General features: G+C 46.1%; 1 protein-coding gene across 1 annotated transcript; it reads left to right on the top strand.

The window, feature by feature from the left end:
* The first annotated feature begins 439 nt into the window (after positions 1 to 439).
* LOC124605972 (trypsin delta-like) lies at positions 440 to 19,458 on the top strand. Its single transcript, XM_047137937.1, has 2 exons — positions 440 to 892; positions 19,046 to 19,458. Exons 1-2 carry the CDS (start codon positions 440 to 442, stop codon positions 19,406 to 19,408), a joined length of 816 nt encoding a protein of 271 aa, XP_046993893.1. The 3' UTR covers positions 19,409 to 19,458.
* The last annotated feature ends 276 nt before the right edge of the window (positions 19,459 to 19,734 follow it).

Here is a 19,734-nt window from a genome sequence, read left to right as displayed (position 1 = left end):
AGTCTTAGTTTCCTCCAGTGCGTATCACCCTGCCAACGCATCATGTCTAAGAAATTTACTCATTCGCACTTCCTGTCAGACGCCACATTATGTTTCCTGAGCTCTGAAAAATCTGACGTCCGTTCACATCATGTGTTTTTTTTTTCCGATCAGCTTTTGTATTTGTCACGCAGCAACGCGTGTCTTGAGTTTGACTGAATTCACTCCACAGTCTGACGTCAATCCTTCGGATGCTTTGCAGTATCGAGTGCTTTATTACACAATCTTCTGAGAAATTCCACAAAATCATGCTTTTCAGAGCTGTGAAGAATACTCAGCGATAATATCACCAAGGTAAACTTAGCGATACGAACTAGCATTGACCTTCGTAGAGATATTATCTGATTTCACATTTAACTGGTCCCAGATAAACAGAGCTAACGCAGAGGAAGCCTTTGAGATGTTGAAACTAGGCATCGTACTGTGCACGTTGGCCGCCGTCTGCAGCGCAGCGCCCTCCCCGAGGGGTCCCTGGTTCGGACCCCGGCCAGGGCCCCGCATAGTGGGTGGGGAGCCCGTGGACATCTCGCAGTACCCGTGGCAGATCTCGCTGCAGGTGTTGGGATTCCACGGCTGTGGCGGCTCCATCATCAGCCCCACTTGGGTGCTGACTGCGGCGCACTGCGTCGACTCCCTCCCGACTGTTCTGTTCTCCGTGAGAGCCGGCACTTCCACACGCGAAAGCGGCGGCACGGTGTACGACGCAGCAGGTTATGTTGAACACGACGGATTCTCTTTCGCTACCGCTGACTTTGACATCGCTGTCGTCGAGATATCCGGCTCCTTCTCCTTCGACAGCAATGTGCAGGTACTGTGTGCAACACTTAGTGCAGCTTATCAATACAAACATTCAGTACAGAAACGTTATTTACATTACTGCTCCTGACGAAACATTAGTTAGTTCAAGTAATAAATGACAATTTGTCCACGGGCTTGACCGCAGTTTATTCCATCATTTTGGACAGTTTTTGTTAATTTTCACTGTTCATTTCCATTAACAATTCCAGTGTAGCTTGAAAAGGGACCGTCGCTGGGGGTATATTACGTAAAACAGATTCTGGTAGAAGTTACCTACATTAAAAAGTTATCTGTTTGTGGGAAAATTATCTATTCTTAGTTATAGGTATGTTTATGGATATTTTACTTTTTTTATGTCATAGGTTCTCAGAAACCTCTTCATCTGCATTACAGCCCTCTATGGGTGTGGATATTAAACACGAATAATACGCAACGGATTCTTTTAAAGGGAACTTTGAAGGAGTTTTCCCTCATAGAACGCAGCATACCTATTGGCAGTCTGTGCCATTAATATTGCTAAAGGGGTATCGGGTTTGTTCAAGCATAGCATACTGATGTTATTCTGAATAAATTTGCTTTGTTTCTTTCATAATTTAATATAATGCTAGGTGGAGGTGAAGTCTCTTATTACTTTACACAACTGCACGCTATTTCTGGGGAAGGTGGAATTCTTAACAGACGGGATTGCATCTCATCAGCCACTAGTAATTTTCCCGCTACTTTAATATTAAAACACATAGGACGGGATAGACAAGAGCTCACACCTGCACCTAGTGCACAGATTCAATACTAGCATGCAATGGGGTGAGATCGGCTTGGCATTAGACGATAAAGCTTTCTTTTCTGTACTCCTGCTCTGTACTGTATAGCAACTTCAGTTATAATTTAGCCAGTATCAAACGATACTGCATGTGCACGTGATGGCTATGACCACGTTGGTTCAAAGTGGCTTTCCACATGCTTACAAGATTTTAATCAAACGGTTGAAACTGTGTAAATGCCTGTACCGTGAGGTGGTAGCAGTTTATTTAAATAATGTATTGCTTCTACTCGAGTTTCTCTATAGGCGAGCGTAGCTGCCTTGTTACTAGTTCGCCACACGTGTAGCACGTGGCCCCTATTTGTACACAGAAAACACACATTAAACATCAATAAACCCTTCCAAAATTCCTAACACAAATAAACTGAAAGTCACACGGTTTGTTACCTAACTCTATCGTATTCATGGACAATTTGACTACACATGCCTAACGTTGCCTACCCCGTGGAGTGAACACAAAGACATACATATATCACTCTCCATACACTACAATCCTACAACAGAAAATAATCAAACTAACCATGAGCGCAATCACTGGTGTCCCTATTCAACGCTGGGCTGAAATAGAGTGGGTTAGTCACAAATATCCAGTATTCCAATACCTTCTTCCATTACCAATCGAGACGGACATGCTGAAGGCACGTCCACTCGCTTACCCTTTCTTCGCAGAACAGCCCCTTACCATGGCGGAGCTCCTGAGATCCTCTGCTATTCCGTAGAGGGAGTAGCCTGACCAACCTCTCCACGCTAAATCCTATGTTCTCATATTCTCTTAGACAAAGTTTTGCCTGTGGTCGATCTCTGCTACTCAAACCAAAGGACACAAAGTTGGCACTACTAAAGTCTACCAAGGGTTGTCTGCTTCCAAACTAACGGCTAACATCGCTTCAGGAAGGATGGGAATAGGTTGTAAGGGATATTTCACGTGCGTGAACATATTAACATTAAATAAATATTCTACACCATAATAAATATTCTACAACATAATAAATCAACGTTCCATCCTCCATCATGGGAGCTTCGTGGCGCCCGTGGTGGGGCTGCGTTACGAGAGAGAGAAAAACGGCAAGTGGCCAAAACCGTGAATATCAATCGATTATGCTGTCCTTTTAAGATGGTACGATTGCAAAACATCGTATTTAATCATGGAACTGTACATACAGTACCGTTTCAAGCTTTCTTGTATTGCTCCGCTGTTTTTTCCCTACCAAATCAGTTAAACAGTGCTAATTGTAGCACTCGTTTCGTTAATACATATAAAATAAGATATTATACTATAGTATTTCGGGAAAGATCAAATAACAATGCTTTCCATTTGAAGATTCTACTATTGTAAAAGGGGGGGGGGGCACTTCAAAATAAAAGTTCCACTTTAAGACCGCAACACAACAGTGACGTATTGTCAAAAGAGAGTCTATGTTCTGCGTTTCCTGCAGACACAAATCCGCTGCGTGGCGTAAACAAGTGCATCACAGAGTGGGAATACTATAGTGCGGCAACTAGAAACGTAGTCCGAAATTGAAGTACATGGCACAGTGCGACTCGTGTAGGCAAAACATCTAGTTTGGACACAGATTCACCGCGCAGTTCTGGTGTTACATTGACCAAATACAGTATCACTTCAAACCTCAGTGAAGTGTGTCAACAGCCGTTTGGATGGTGCGCCACTTTGGTGTCAGCATAATTAGCTGTTGGGTGGGAGGGCCAGGCCACAAAAAGTAAGCGGAAATTAAATTTCAAGCACCATTCACTATTAAATAGCGAATATCAATACATGTTTATTTTAAAAGCTTGTTTTGCACGTTCCGTACAATGAAATAATTTAGTTTCTTGATAGTCAACATTTTACAGAAGAATACGAAATAAAATTTAGAAAAAGAATCATTAAACAGGCGTAATCGCAGACGGCCACAACCCGGTGTGCTCAGTCACCGTAACAGGATCACACAACAAGAAACACAGGCATTGGTAGCAGGGCCGTCACAATCAGACTACTACCACAGACTAAAATCTTTTTTTATGTTTCAAATGTAAATAGAGCCCCAACTAAATTATTTGAACCAGAAAGCTAAACTCTTTAAAATCTTAAACGACCGCAAACGTAAATATTAATAACATATATAGATACTGAGCTTCGCTTGGCGTAAACGAATGGCTCCAATAATGGAAACCTTAAAATCTTTTAAACCAATTTCTTTCAGAAAAATTCAATATGCTTCCAAAAGGCCTCCATTTAAAATGGCACTCATTACAATAAATGTATTACAGATAACAAAAAAGGTAAACTCATGACGAAACACCCGGTGTAGGTTCAATAACTATACGCTATTCAGCATGGAAGCGGCCAGCTGTGCGCTAAGATTTACACTGATTTGGTTACCCAAAATTAATTCGAAATAGCTTTATAACAGCCCCTCAGTGGTAACTGCCATGTGCGAACTGAACTACTTAGCGGAACACGAACTAAACCTACAGCAAAACAGGCTGTAATGACCGAAAAACCTGATTCAGACTAGACAATACCTTTACAACTTAAGAAACACATACGTTTCCCAAGACAAGAAAGGTGTCCTAATCCGTTCACTCAGTATGGGGAAGCCAAATAATTTTTAAGATAACGATAACCAAAGATTGAATCAGCCCTGCTCTCCGCAATTATATAAGAGAACATATTTTAATTTCTGCTATTAAGTAAAGTGAAACATGAACACGAAGACCAAGAAAGTTTCACTTCATTTCACGTTCAAACGTTAGTTACGAAATACCAGCCACACATGCCTATGCCATGTGTTGTATTCACCCAAATTGGCAACATCCAGCAGAACAAAAACACGAGAGGAATCATTATTCGTTGTAATTGTACTTTTTCCTATAATCAACGGAGCAACCCACTATTGCAGATTTCACAGTCAATCTGAACCTGAGACATACATCGACAAGCCACGTAAGAATGTGGCGACACTTTAGACAAACAATAGAATTGCTCACCGAAACAGCTGTTGTCAGGTGGATTAACGCACGCAAATTTCCAATGTAGGCCGTTGGCATTAGAGTGCATGAAACTCCGAGGGAGCTGTTCCATCGGCCAGGGCCATGTGGTACATCCCAGTAACCATGCACCTGATTCAGTACTCGATTCCCGGCGGCCAACCGCCTAAAATTCACTCCCACACCCAGTGTCCATAGTTTGCCACGCTTGTACTAGCACTGCTGGTCACTTTGTCATGCGAGCCGAGTCGTCATTCCATGACTCCCCTGGCCGTTCCGAATACTGTCCATTTACACCGTCTTCTAGTCTCCTCGGCGTGTCTCCGAGGCAAAAATAACGACGCCCCTTGGGAAACAAGTCGACAGAGGTCCGCATGGCTCATCCTCCCTCACTAAAAACTAGAAAAGCCTGCCCCTTGGGTAGGACTTGGAGGCAATGATAGAAGCCACCGATCGCCTGGGCGACATGCAAACTGTATTCCTTGCCTATAACGAGATTGTGAACAAATACATCGACTGGATTCAGTACTTAAATCAACTTGCAAGGTGTCAACTTGCGAGAAATGGCAGCATCACCCTGCCATCAAGCGCTGAGAATATGGATGAAGACTTTGTCCTGGTCAGTACCTTAAATGCATTCTGACCATTATTATAACGTTGGGCCTGTCTTCGGTGTGTCAGATCAGTACTGCAACTGGCTCGTCTCCACTTTTGTTGGATAGTTTCACAGGTGATTTTGTCCGGAGGGAGATCATTCATGGACCACAAACTGGCCAATACAGTATTAAGGGGGTAGCTAAAATCCAAGGACGCGGACGTTACCCGAATTACATCACAATTGACCAAGTTAAATGCTAGTCTCAGGCAGTGGATGGATATATCCCATTTCGTACCGGATAAGAGCTCGGAATATTGTCAACATAGATTTGAGATTAGGGTTATCCTCTCCTCAAAGGACGGCTGAGGATGGAGTAGAATCGTCGTTATTGTACCGCGCTTTCAAAACAGAGCCCTTTTAAGTCCGTAGGTAGAAATGCCGAAGCATTATCTCTAACCAGGTTCAAGGAGGGCGAAAGATGGGAAACAATTTGATTTGACAAATGTCGTTCGGTTACGGCGGCAGTAACTACACGACGGCGCGTGGAGTAGTTGTCATGGTCCGCGGAGGTCCCCCCCCCCCCCCCCCCCCCCTCGTTAGAAGTTCGAGTCCTCCCTCGGGCATGGGTGTGTGTGTCGTCCTTAGCGTAAGTTAGTTTAATTTAGATTACATATTACATAGTGTATAAGCATGGGGAACGATGGCCTCAGCGGTTTCGTCCCGTAATACCTTACTACAAATTTCCAAATCTCCAAACTCCACGACTCAAACGAGCCATAAAAACCGGAAAAAGTTGTCTAAAGAACGGAAAGTACAGTGGGTTCCGTTCAGGATCCACGACAACAACCCAACCTGATCAATAAGCAACTTCTCCGGAGGACTGCTCTCATGCGTTGACTGAAGAAGTCCTTTCTGAGTTACAATCCAACTTAGAAGCCTTACACTTTTCCCTTCTACCCCACTAATCTGTAGATATTTTTGCTTGCGGTCAGCCACTTCATGTGCCTTTAGCACTTCATTATCGTTTTATGAATGCCGAAATTCCCTACAACCAACGAATGGCTAAATATCGAAAAATCGAGGGCACTAATTCATCAGGTAAACAAATCTTAGTCGTATAACATACGATGCCTTTCCTTCAACTATAACCTCGCACCTGCTCCTTGGCAAACAGTTTCCTTTGATCTGCTGAACTGAAGGGTCCTGGCTCTGTTTCTCTTTCAGATTACCAAAGAGTTTTGGTACTTCTGTACATACGACCGAAACCTTAACTATATCTTCCTGTATTTCTTTCGGCTCCCTGAGACGTGCATCAGCTATTAGATTGTCTAAACCTTCGTTGTGTTTCACAAGGAAACGACATTAAGAGATGCGTACAGCCCACCGTCCAGTTCTCCCCATTGTTCTAGGACAGGCGAAGACCTAGCTTATGGCCTGATTGTCATCCTCGAGTGTGTACTGGATGTGCTCTAAATAGAGCTTAAATTTTTACAGGTCAGCTATCACCGCCAGAGTCTCCCATTTATAAGCTGAGTTCATCAGCTCAATTAGCTAAAGAGCCCTCGAAGTGTAAGCCACTGGACGACGATCACTATCTTGTTCTTGTAAGAGAACAGCAGAAATCCCAAAATTCGAAACGTCTGAACCACGAAGGGGCGCTCGAAAGCATGTACGGCCAAGATGGGATGATTACTGAGCGACGCCAAAATGGTATCTAAGCCGGAGCGCTGAATTTCTTCTTACTGAAAATTTTCTTCCTTCAGTGGGGTGTTAAATTGGGTAAAATTAATCACGAGCTTCGTAAAGTAGTCTCCCATCCTGGGATTATCTATGGAAATTGCTCGTTACTTCTAATCTTTCCTAATATCGTCGGCTGACTCCGAATTTCCCAAAAAGGAAAATGTCTGCCGGCAAGTTTTAATTTAGATGGCTTAGCAGTCAAGCCGGTGGCTCAGAGGCATATCAGGTTCCATATGGTGGACGTACCCTTGGAAAGTCATACTGAACACAACTGCGTCATCCAAGTTGTTGTACATGGTTTTAAATTTTAAACCACCTCATACTGCGTCTAAAATGAGCTATACAGGGGCTGTCCCCATGGATAACCCGTGCAGCCCCCTGCAGCCCCCTGCAGCCCCCTGCAGCCACTGAGAGCAACACAAATAGAACTCCGTACCAGGAGGAAATTAAAAGGAAAAGCACCTATTGCAAATATCTGTAATCAAGGCATTCACTGAATAAAACAACACACGAAAAGCAAAGTAACGAGTAAACTTAACTATGATCAGCTCCATTGGCGATGAAAAACTTTGATCACCAAAGCCCCGGCAAACAGGCCACCAGAAGCAGAAGCTGCCCATCGGCAGTATATCTCCAAGCCGTAGGTTCTGAGAGAGGAAACTTACATACAGTAGAGTACATCAAATGCCAGCCATGGTCCAGTAATGAGGGACTGCTTCCAGAGTCAAGTAAGACACAGACGAGAAGATGATTTAACTCCATACAAATGTTATTACATAAGGAAGCTGATATTGATGTCTTGTGTAGTAGACGTTCTCCCTGGCGTCAGCTTTCCGGAGGTCCCTGACAACTTGCCGGACATTCACGTACGAGGTGTCCCCGCCAGGCGAACAGAAAATAACTTCTGTCATTGCATTGCACAGGATCCTACTTCCTTATGCCCATGCTGTTTGTCATCTCTCGTAACAAGATCGTTTTTCGCCAAGTAGCGCCTCTGATCAGCAAACGGTATACGTTCGGTTTTGGAGACCATTCAGTCTAAATCCAGGAACCTGGTGAGTATCTGGGAAAACATCACTTGCGAGCGCTAATCTGGCTTCATTCCTTCTAAAGTATAGTTACTGCTACACAGTTACTTGCAAATCTGAGGCAGATTCCTCAGTATATCGCTCGAGCGTCTCACCACGAGATTGAGCACGACAAAATTTTTATTCCTAAGCTCACTGCTAACCTTAGGGGTCATTTTTCTCTGAATTATTATTTTCCTAGATCCCTCATTGTTCTCTGGTTGCATCATACTTCAGTTGCACTCTTAATCAATGAGCTCTGAGTTAAAGCATAAAAAAGCCGAGGGATTACCTAATATAAATCTCAAGTGTGCCAATGTAAAACTAGAGACAGACAGTGAGCCATACAACATGCACTACTTGTCCGCGATCCTAGACCGATAGAACTGTAATTCCTTGAAGTAAGAGCATAGTGAGATGTTGCATCCCAGTAAATGACAAGGATGCCAGTTGACCCGCAATTCCCTCGTCCGCATAGCAACTTCATTCATTCGTCTTTGTTGGAATCGGACAAACCTCTTGATCCATCATTCCAATATCGGCCCACCCCACATTTAAGACTAATATGTAATTCCATGGCTCCGATGAACAATCACTCAATAACAATTCCCTGCTTCTTACTACTCGTAAAGTGTTTCAAATCCAATGATCGGTTAACCTAGCGTTTAATCTGAGCTTGAACTCTAAATACTTGGTTGGAGGTGGGTTTTACTGGTTCCCAAGAGGTCAATGTTCTCACACACACCCGAGAGAGCTGGAGTTTAAGTATCGAAAGAGGAACCTACCTCACCAATTCTGTGAATGGTATCGTGTAATGGGCAGTCCAACACAACTTGTAAGCGTGCTTTACGTTCCACAAAATTCCGAACTGACCACGAATTGTTAGTTCATAAATAAGCTGCTCCCGCTTGCATCATTTTATGGACAGGGAACGCCTTGGCTCCATTACTACTCCACTAATATCCTGAGGAATGGCAGTCTCTCCACACACACAGCAAAGCTCAAGGACAAATTTATTTATTTTAATAGTTATTGATGTTTCCTGAAGAAGAGTTAACCAACCACAGTCAACCACTTTTCACTCTCTGCTACTACTGAAAAGGTGCACCACTTTGGTATCAACATCATTAGCTCCTGGATGGGTGGGTGAGGACACAAGTAAACGGGAATCATATTTCAAGCACCATTCACAATTAAACAGCTCTGTTCAAGGAGCAATTATTTCAGAGGTCCCTTACACAATACAATAAAATTATTTAAATCTTGATGGTAAACATCTTTCAGAACAATACAAAATCTAATCTAGATGAAGAATATTTAAACAGGCGCCATCACAGACAGTCACAGCTCGGAGTGCATAGTCGCCGTAACATGATTACCCAACAGGACCACAAGCATTGACAGAAGGGCACTTACACTCAGGGAACTACAACAGACTAGAAGCTAAGGGAGCGTTTCAAATATAAACTGAACCTCAACTAAATATTTCTCATCATTAAGGTAAATTTCTTAAATTATGACACAGAAAAGTCACGTAAATGTGTTTTACAAACGTTAGATACTGAGTTTGAATTGGCATAAAGGAACACCTAAAATAATCCTAACCATGAAATTCTTTAAACTCTATCTCTTTCAAAAAATTCTGAGATGTGTCCTCACGGTCTCTAGTTGGAATGGCGTTGAGCATATCAAACATACTAAAAACATTTAAAAATATATACCTATGGAAAAATACATGGCTCAGGTTTAATAAGATATTCAGGATGGCAACGGACAGCTGTGCTGTAGAATTTATACTGATTTAGTTAGCCAGAATGAAGTGAAAAATGCAGTGTAACAGCCCTTCAAGGGCAACTGCCATTTCTTTTAGTAGATTAATTCACAAATTCGTTGGGTATTGCTGCTCGCTTCATGATACTTGGCCGAGCTGTCATTCCAAGACTCCCACGCCCGGTCCTTATACTGCCCGCTTACACCGTCTTACACCCTTCGTGTATTACGTTTTGTTTCCCCTGATGTGGCTCTTAGTGGAAGACACTGAGCGCTGACACGAAACAAATTCGACAGGAGCCCATACAGCTCAATCTGACCATGACGCACCGACGTGGATAATGTGCGCGGGGAGCGAAATGCATCGCCATCTTCCATACACGAGAATGTATAGGCAAGAGAAGGACTGATCCGTAGCTATAGCAGTTTTTCCGACAATGAGGACGTTAGAGTTCACAAGTAACTCCGTGTCTCGGGAGTGGGTTTCTGTCGTCGAGAAACTGAATTATTGGTAGATCCTTTTTTGAAATATATAACCGCCATTTGACTGTACAAATTTATTATGCTTGAGTAGAACATAAGTATAATGATTTCTGATACTTCTAACACTGAACATTACCTAAGGCCGAAATCTTCGTTGTAGAATACAACCTACTGCACAGATAAAGGCAGTTGTGTCTTTCAAAATGTTTTATATGACTGTGCTTAGACAGCAAAGTAAAATCATTGATTGCTAGAACGCTCGGACGGTTGTTTCAGAGCTTTGCAGACTATCTTGAGGAAAGTAGTGTCATGTGTCTGTGTGGTTTTGAAGTGGAGAGCAGCATTTAGTAACGGCTACTTGCTCAGGCATAATAGTGAACATACTGTTTCAATCCCCTCATATTTCCTGATCAGTGTTCATTTTTATTTTTATCTCACGAATGAATTAATATTCTATGAGTAATTTTAATTTTATTATGTTATTATTTTAACGCACTTGGCATTCATGTAGCCATCAAATGGAAGAGGCCATTTTAATGACACTTGATTGTGTTTGGAGGTACATATTTACTACCAGCGTGTACGAAACACGGGAAAGCCAAAACTATCGACATAGCACACAAATGTCATATTCACATTAGGTGCTGAAAATATTTGTTTCTATATAGAGCTCAACCCCTGCCCGTTTTGGCTTTTATGATTATATCGTTGGTTCTTTAATGTTGTCACGAAAGGTAGACTTTTTTTGTTAGTAAAAAATCTCTTTCGCCGGAAGTTAAAATTGGCTTTGCTGCCTACTGTAAAGGCAATACCTGCTACTCACTCATATTGCTACATCTATATTTCGGCGATTCTGCAAAAAATTTTGATTTGGGGCAGTATTTTTCTACTTTTGTTGTTGAAAACCCACGACATAATTGTAATTCGCTTGCTCGTTTCGTTGATACTTCCTTGTCTTGGCATTTTGGCGCTGATGTTTGTGTTAAATGTGGTTCTATTAAATGTCCTCAGTTTATTTGGTGTAATTTAAAGTTCTGTCTCGATATCATCGTCGATTTTGTACCTGGTATAAGATACCATATATTTACATCTATATCTACATTTATACTCCGCAAGCCACCAACGGTGTGTGACAGAGGGCACTTTACGTGCCACTGTCATCCCTTTTCTGTTCAGGTCGCGTATGGTTCGCGGGAAGAACGACTGTCGGAAAGCCTCCGTGCGCGCTCGAATCTCTCTAATTTTACATTCGTGATCTCCTCTGGAGGTATAAGTAGGGGGAGGCAATATATTCGATACCTCATCCAAAAACGCACCCTCTCTAAACCTGGGCAGCAAGCTACACCGCAATGCAGAGCGCCTCTCTTGCAGAGTCTGCCACTTGAGTTTGCTAAACATCTCCGTAACGATATCACGCTTACCAAATAACCCGGTGACGAAACGCGCCGCTCTTCTTTGGATCTTCTCTATCTACTCTGTCAACTCGACCTGGAACGGACCCCACACTGATGAGCAATACTCAAGTATAGGTCGAACGAGTGTTTTGTAAGCCACCTCCTTTGTTGATGAACTACATTTTCTAACGACTCTCCCAATGAATCTCAACCTGGCACCCGCCTTACCAACAATTAATTTTATACGATCATTCCACTTCAGATCGTTCCGTACGCATACTCCCAGATATTTTACAGAAGTAACTGCTACCAGTGTTTGTTCCGCTATCATATAATTATACAATAAAGGATACTTAATTCTATGTATTCGCAATACATTACATTTGTTTATGTTAAGGGTCAATTGCCACTCCCTGCACCAAGTGCCTATCCGCTGCAGATCTTCCTGCATTTCGCTGCAATTTTCTCATGGTTCAACTTCTCTGTATACTACAACATCATCCGCGAAAAGCCGCATGGAACTTCCGACACCATCTACTAGGTCATTCATATATATTGTGAAAAGCAATGGACCCATAACACTCCCCTGTGGCACGCCAGAGGTTACTTTAACGTCTGTAGACGTCTCTCCATTGATAACAACATGCTGTGTTCTGTTTGCTAAAAACTCTTCAATCCAGCCACACAGCTGGTCTGATATTCCGTAGGCTCTTACTTTGTTTATCAAGCGACATTGCGGAACTGTATCGAACGCCTTCCGGAAGTCAAGGAAAATAGCATCTACCTGGGAGCCTGTATCTAATATTTTCCGGGTCTCATGAACAAATAAACGAGTTGGGTCTCACACGATCGCTGTTTAATGTAACATCGGTGCAAATACTCTATTAGACGTATTACGGTAATGTAACATAGGATAGCAAGAACAGACGACACACGGTTCTTTTGTAGATATATCATTTTCCATTTAATTCTATTTTAGAATACAGGGAATTTCTAACAGTCACAAGTCAGTGAAATAAATGTAAAACGAATACATTTAGGGTTACATGTAAGGAGTTAAAAATATCTTTGGGTGTTGGTTTTTATGTCTGTAAACTTACCCAAGAATAAGTTCCATTTATAACGGTGGATTAACGAGCACAGTATTAACTTGTTCAATAACTCTCCGAATAATGTTAAACTACTTAAATACATTACAACTTCGTTTATGGGAGTCAGTGAAATTATAATAGTCATGACTATAGTCTCCAGATACTCACTTCCGTCATTTAGGTAGTACACTACGGGCCATTAAAATTGCAACACCACGAAGGTAGCGTGCTACAGATGCTGCTGCCCTGGCCAGCACATGCTCCAGATCTCTCACCAACTGGAAACGTCTTGTCAATGGTGGCCGAGCAACTGGCCCGTCACAATACGCCGTCACTACTCTTGATGAACTGTTGTATCGTGTTGAAGCTGCATGGGCAGTTGCACCTGTAAACGCCATCCAAGCTCTGTTTGACTCAATGCTCAGGCGTATCAAGGCCTCAAGGCCGTTATTACGGCCAGAGGTGGTTGTTCTGGGTACTGATTTCTCAGAATCGATGCACCCAAATTGCATGAAAATGTAATCACGTGTCAGTTCTAGTATAATATATTTGACTGCATTTCTTCTTGGCGTAGCAATTTTAATGGCCAGTAGTGTATAGAGACATGAAGTATTCCAGAATGAGAGTTTCACTCTGCAGCGGAGTGTGCGCTGATATGAAACTTCCTGACAGATTAAAACTGTGTGCCCGACCGAGACTCGAACTCGGGACCTTTGCCTTTCGCGGGCAAGTGCTCTACTTTTTTTTTGTTATTTTTTTATTTTTTTTTATTTTTTTTTTTTTATTTTTTAGTGGACCGGTGGGGGCTCGGGGGGCAAAGTGGGCAGGGGTCGAAACCTGAGGCCTGGCCACAGTGTCCCCCGCACCACCACCGAGCCTGTGGTGCTTAGGGAAGTGGGAGAAACAGGAATCAACAGTAGTGGAAGGCGTTGTTATTTATTTATTTGCATGTGTTTTTGTAATATTCACTAATAGCATGAAATTATGGGAACACATATGCGAAAGATAAAAGAAATATAAATTCTAGGTAAAGAAAAAGAAAGGAAAAAGGAAAAGCAAAAAGAAATAAAATCCGCGCAATCTGCGACGCGCTCTCCCATCCGCGGAGGTCAGAAGTAGAATAGATCGTAGGCGGTTGAAACTCAGACACCGCCGGGGGAGGAGGGGAGGGTGCCCTCTGTGCCAGGCACCCCCCAACTCAGTGGAGGTCTAACAAGTACCGCTCGAAGATAGTTAGCAAATAATGTTCGGTAACGTGGCGTGTTTTCGAGAGCTGCATGGGCTGTTCGTAAATAGGTCCAGAAGTCGAGGCGGGATTTAGGTCCCTCATTAAAGAGATAAGGGACCGCCCACCCTTTGACCCACGTAACAGCATGACATTTGGCGGCGGGAAAATGTCGGTCCTCCGGGTATAGAAACATTCGAGGCTCGACTGTGTCTGGTGGCACCCGGAGATAGCAGGCAATGATTTGCTGCACGAAGCGCCATACATCTTGCGATGAGGCGCATGTCAGACGGTGTTCATCAGTGTCCAGTTCCTGGCAAAGGAGACAAAGAGGGGATTCTGACAAGCCAATGTTGTGCAGGCGCTGCTTCGTGGCAAATTTCCTGTTGACTATGTGATACCACAGCGCCCGGACGTTCGTAGGGAGGAAGGGCTGGTGGACGGTAGTCTACACTATGGGCCACTGGATGGAGGGGTGTTTGGTCTCCATCACATTCCGGGGAACACTGCGCAGCAACAGGCTGTAAAAATCCTTAGTCCTAGGCGGGCGTGTATCTGGGAGACTGGTATGTATATAACTGTAGTCGACGAAAAAGGTCGAAAGATGGGACAAATGAGGCACGATATGGCCGACAGACACTGGTGGTGAGGTGGAAGCTGGTAGGAGGACCTCAAGCAAGCTGCGTGTTAGAGATGTACCCTGGCCCATCCACTGTTTTCTCATGGTACTCATGTACAAGGCTGCAGATCGCATACGGACATTGACGAGCCCGACGCCACCATACCGTGTGGGCAGGGTAAGTGTCTCATAACGGACTTTAAACATTGAACCAGCCGTGAGGTAATAGCCAAAAGCCGCCTGAAGGTTGCGCCCAATTGCAGTTGGCAGAGGGAGAACTTGCGCGATGTGAACCAATTTTGATGCCACATAAAGATTAATAAACGCAACCCTTTGAAGTGTGTCCTGGCGGCGCAAGAGGTTCTGGCGGACGTCGTTGCGGATGACGTGTAACAGGCGACGGAAATTCGTTGCCGCCGTGCGTGTGACCGTGGGGGTAAAGGTAATGCCCAGGTACCGGAAAGTCCGCACAAGCGGCAGTGGTGCCACTTCACCCTCCTGGAGGCCTCGTCCAATGTGCATTGCAGATGATTTGGCGACATTCATGGCACTGCCAGCGGCAGCCCCATAACGGGTAATCAAGTCGAGGAGATCCCGAATCTCAGAGCCGGAGCGAATGAGGAGGAGGAGGTCATCAGCATATGCCCGACAGCGAAAAGTGTGTTGGCGTAGGGTGAGGCCAGAAAGCTTGGTCGTCAAGCCCCCAATAAGGGGCTCAAGGGCAATAGCATACAGGAGGGTAGAGAGGGGGCACCCCTGCCGTATCGAACGGCAGATAGGTACCGGCCCTGCTATACGTCCATTGACTTGGACACGTGAACTGGCACTGTCGTAAAGACGCCGGATGACGTCGAGAAACGGAGGGGGGATGCCCATTCGGGCTGCCACCGAAAACAGGAAAAGATGACGCACTTTATCGAAGGCGCTGTCGAAGTCTATAGCGACGACCGCTGCCCGGAGCCTGCAGGCCGCCGCTATCGCAATTAAGTCGCGGCATTCCCCTGTGGCAGTCTGTATGTTAATCTGTCCGCCAGGCGTCGTTTGTTCTGGCGAGAGGATATGAGGGAGTGTAGTTCGGAGCCGCATTGCCAGTAAGCGCGCGAAAATCTTGTAATCGGCATTGAGGAGGGTGAGCGGTCTGTAACTCGTGACCATCGAACCACGGGCTGGTTTGTGGACTGGTATAATGATGCCCTCAGCAAAGGCGGGTGGGATTGCTTGGTCAGATGTTATCAGTTCTTGATACATAGTCGTCCACCGTGGGGCCATGAGGTCCCGAAAGGTACGGTAAAACTCAATCGGTAAGCCGTCAATGCCGGGCGATCTGTTGACTGCACCTTTGGCGATTGCGTTGTTGACTTCGTCTAGCGTGACCGCCACTGTCAAAGCATCCGCCTCCGTGTGGGGGAGGGTGCGCGTGACGTAATTCAAAATGGAGTCGTCTGCTGCAGTTTCACAGTCGTCATCACTATAAGTACGACGGTAGTGCTCGACGAATGCGCGGACGATGTCATTCTGAGTGGTCACCTGCGTTCCATGAGGCGTTGTCAAAGTGCTGATGATCTGCCGACGACGCCTTCGGTTGTCGGACACTATATCATGCATGGATGGAATTTCTAAATCCGCGTGATCGTGGCGCCGCGTCCGTATCACGACCCCTTGCAATTTCCGGCGTGCCAGCGCAATTATCTTCGCCTTAGTTCTTTGCCGTTCCAACTGGTTGTCCGGGGTTGGCGGTTGAGCATCCAGATCTCGGAGAATCGCGTAATAGAAGTCAACAGTGGTGCGATGCCAGTCGGCCATGTCCTTCCCGTATCTCATCAGTGTCCTCCGGATCGCCGGCTTGGCGCAGTCCAACCACCATGTCAATGTCGAGCGGTAGCGGGGAAGGCGTCGTTCGCAGGCTGTCCACGTGTCAGTGACTTGTTGGCGACACGCCTGGTCATGCAAGTGTGAGGTATTGAGTTTCCATGGCGCACGGCTGCGCCATACTGATTGCGGCGGAAGGAGGACCGTACAGATGTAAGCGCAATGGTCGGAAAAGGCCAGCGGCCAGCGCTCGGCGCCCCGTATCGCAGATCTAAGAGTTTGTGAGACATATATCCTGTCTAGTCGGCTTGCGGAATGACTTGTAAGAAAGGTATGGCCAGAAAGGTCGCCGTGTTGTACTTCCCAGGTATCGTGAAGCAGGAGGTCTCGCACCACTATACGTAGCTTCTGGCATGTAGTATAGTGGGGAATCTGATCTTTAGGATGCAGAACGCTATTAAAGTCACCTCCTAGTAGGCAATGGTCATAACGCCCTAAAAACAGGGGAGCGATTTCCTCGGAATAAAACTGGGCTCTTTCATGCCGTCGTTCGGTGCCTGAGGGAGCGTAGACATTAATGATGCGTGTCCCCATGGCAGTGAGTGCCATGCCCCGAGCTGATGGAAGGAAGGCGACATCGGTCACAGAAATCCCGTGGCGGACGTAGATGGCCACCCCGCGGCCCATAGGATCACTCGCGGAGGCGTGGGCGGTATAGCCATTAATATCCGGGAGACTAGCCAAGTGAACTTCCTGCAGAAGGGCGAAATCAATATCCGAAGCCCAGAACATCTCCTGCATAAGGCGGATTTTCACCCTGGGACGGATGTTGTTGGTGTTGATGGTTGCTATCCGGTAGGCCTGGTGTCGGATTGCTGGTGGCTGGTCCACTCCGCCGTCCGCGCAAGGGTGTGGGCGTCGCAGCGGAACGTTATCCCGCTGGCCCGCAGGGGAGTCTGGGGAGAGTATGATTAGTGGTGCGGCCGTGACGGCGCAGGGTCCCGTAACGGCTCCTGCTCCGTGACCTCCTCCTCGTGCCACGCCGTGGAAGCGGAAACTGCTGTATCGTCCATTTTGTCTTCAGAAGATGTTGTAATTGTGCGTGGTGTCGTGTCGCCTGTGAGACGTTCATGATTTAGTTCAGCGTCAGCACGGGGCGCAGGCACACCGATAGATGTCTCTGCGCTCATGATGTCTTCGTCAGCAGTAGCGGGTTCTGAGGCTTCGTGCTGGTCGACGGGTACGTCCTCCTCGACTTGTAACGTCTCCTCTTGGCCGGAAACGGTGCGACGTCTTCGCTTGCGACGTTTCGGGGAACGTTGTTTCCTTGTGCGACCCTCCGTGTCCGACGACGGAAGGGAGTCACGTCGTTCTGGCAGAAAGGCCGCTGTAGGAACGATGAGCGAGTCGATCTCCATCGTGTTTCCGAGATCAGGGTCAGCGTCTGGTTGCGTCGGCATCTTCGGAGCGGCGTCAATGGCCGGCCGAGGCGGCGGGTCGTCCGAGGCGCTCTCCGTCAGTGTCTGGTCGGGCTCGTTGGTGGCGTCGTTTATGGTGACCGGGCGACGTTGCAAAGTGGTAGGAGAAGCCAGAGCAGCGGCATAGGTCACCGGTAGCACTGTAGGTTGCGACGTGGGTGGTTTTTCGGCAGCTGGAAGTTGCGTAATACGCCGTTGTAGGCATTCGGATCTAAGGTGGCCTTCTTTGCCGCACCCGGAACAGGTCCGAGGCTGGCCATCGTATATAATTATGGCACGGCATCCGCCGATCTGTAAGTAGGACGGGACGTGGCTTCGGAGATCTATGGTGACCTGTCGGACCCCGTTTAGGACAGGATACGTCCGAAACTGTGTCCACTTCTCCGCAGTGTGGCCGTGGACTGTGCCGTATGGGCGTAGTGCCGCGACGACTTCCTCAGCTGGAAGTTCGAATGGCAATTCGAAAATGCGTATCGTTCGCATACCTAAGCCTGCGGGGTCGACGGTTACCTCTCCCACATTGCCATCAGCGTGACAGAAGCGGAGCCCCTGTTTGGTCTCACGTAGTATGCGTTCGCACGCCGCGTCGTTAATGATTTTCACATAGACCGTGCTGCTCACGATGGACAAATGTATGCCTATAATATCGGTCGCCGGGATCTTCACTTCCTCTCGCAGAAAACGCTCCACCTCAAGTGCTTTGGGTCGGGCATAATCGTTGCAGAAAGTAAATCGGAGTGTTGATTTACGGTAACGGTTCGCCATGGATCGTACAAGGTAAGCCGGCACTTAAGCAACGGCCGTCGGAAAGTAAACAAGGCGAGCTCGCGCGCCGCACGAAGTCAACACGTACGCGTCCGCTCTGTTGCCCTGCCGAAGGCAGACTGGTACCAACTGAGCTACCGAAGCACGATTCACGCCCGGTACTCACAGCTTTACTACTGCCAATACCTCGTCTCCTACCTTCCAAACTTTACAGAAGCTCTCCTGCGAACCTTGTTCGAGTTCGAGTCTCGGTCGGGCACACAGTTTTAATCTGTCAGGAAGTTTCACATGAAGTATTGCTTAAATTTCTGTGTAGTCGTGTACATTGAGTGAAGTGTATGGTAATTTGTGACTGTTGTAGGCGGTCAGTCTTGGCACTTCAGAACCAGCTGCAGGCACAGCAGTGACCATCACCGGCTGGGGAGACCTGTCCGAAGGGGGAACGTCGCCGCACCAGCTGCAGGCCGTCACCACGAACGTCGTCTCGCGTGACTCGTGCAACGTCAGCTACGGTGGGCAAATCACGGAGAGGATGATCTGCGCCGGAGACCCGCAAGGTGGCAAGGACGCGTGCCAGGGAGACAGCGGCGGTCCCCTGGTCGTGGACTCCACCCAGTACGGCGTCGTGTCATGGGGCAACGGCTGCGCGAACGCCAGCTACCCTGGTGTCTACAGCAACGTCGCCGCTCTGCGGTCCTGGATTACAGAAAACTCCGGTGTCTGACGCCTATAGCGGTCGGAATCTTTTCCACATAGCTCCATGCTTTATACTGTCAGTTGTCAAAAAACGTTTTTTCGGTGAAACATGCTTATGTCAATAACAACCGAAACTATTATTCCTTATTACCTAAGTGGAAATTAATCCAGTATTATTTACTTACATTGTAACAGTTCTCCTCATCGGGCAAGAAATATTACGAGTAATTGTATATGAGTTAGTACTATTATGAATAAAAACACTGTCCTTGCTATAGCGAGATCCGGCAAAGAAAATAAATATGAGATATGGTAATTCACTGCTGTTAAAGAATTATCTCACTATCACTACCA

Source organism: Schistocerca americana, chromosome 3, assembly GCF_021461395.2.
Source record: "Schistocerca americana isolate TAMUIC-IGC-003095 chromosome 3, iqSchAmer2.1, whole genome shotgun sequence".
Classification (NCBI taxonomy): domain Eukaryota; kingdom Metazoa; phylum Arthropoda; class Insecta; order Orthoptera; family Acrididae; genus Schistocerca; species Schistocerca americana.
This window is presented reverse-complemented; position numbering and strand designations above follow the sequence as displayed.

What these genes read in the sequence shown, in the direction of transcription:
- LOC124605972 (XM_047137937.1), top strand. Translation starts at nt 440, where the DNA reads ATGTTGAAACTAGGCATCGTACTGTGCACGTTGGCCGCCGTCTGCAGC. An exon ending in CTTATCAATACAAACATTCA is followed by an intron (nt 893 to 19,045) that starts GTACAGAAACGT and finishes TGACTGTTGTAG; the next exon opens with GCGGTCAGTCTTGGCACTTC.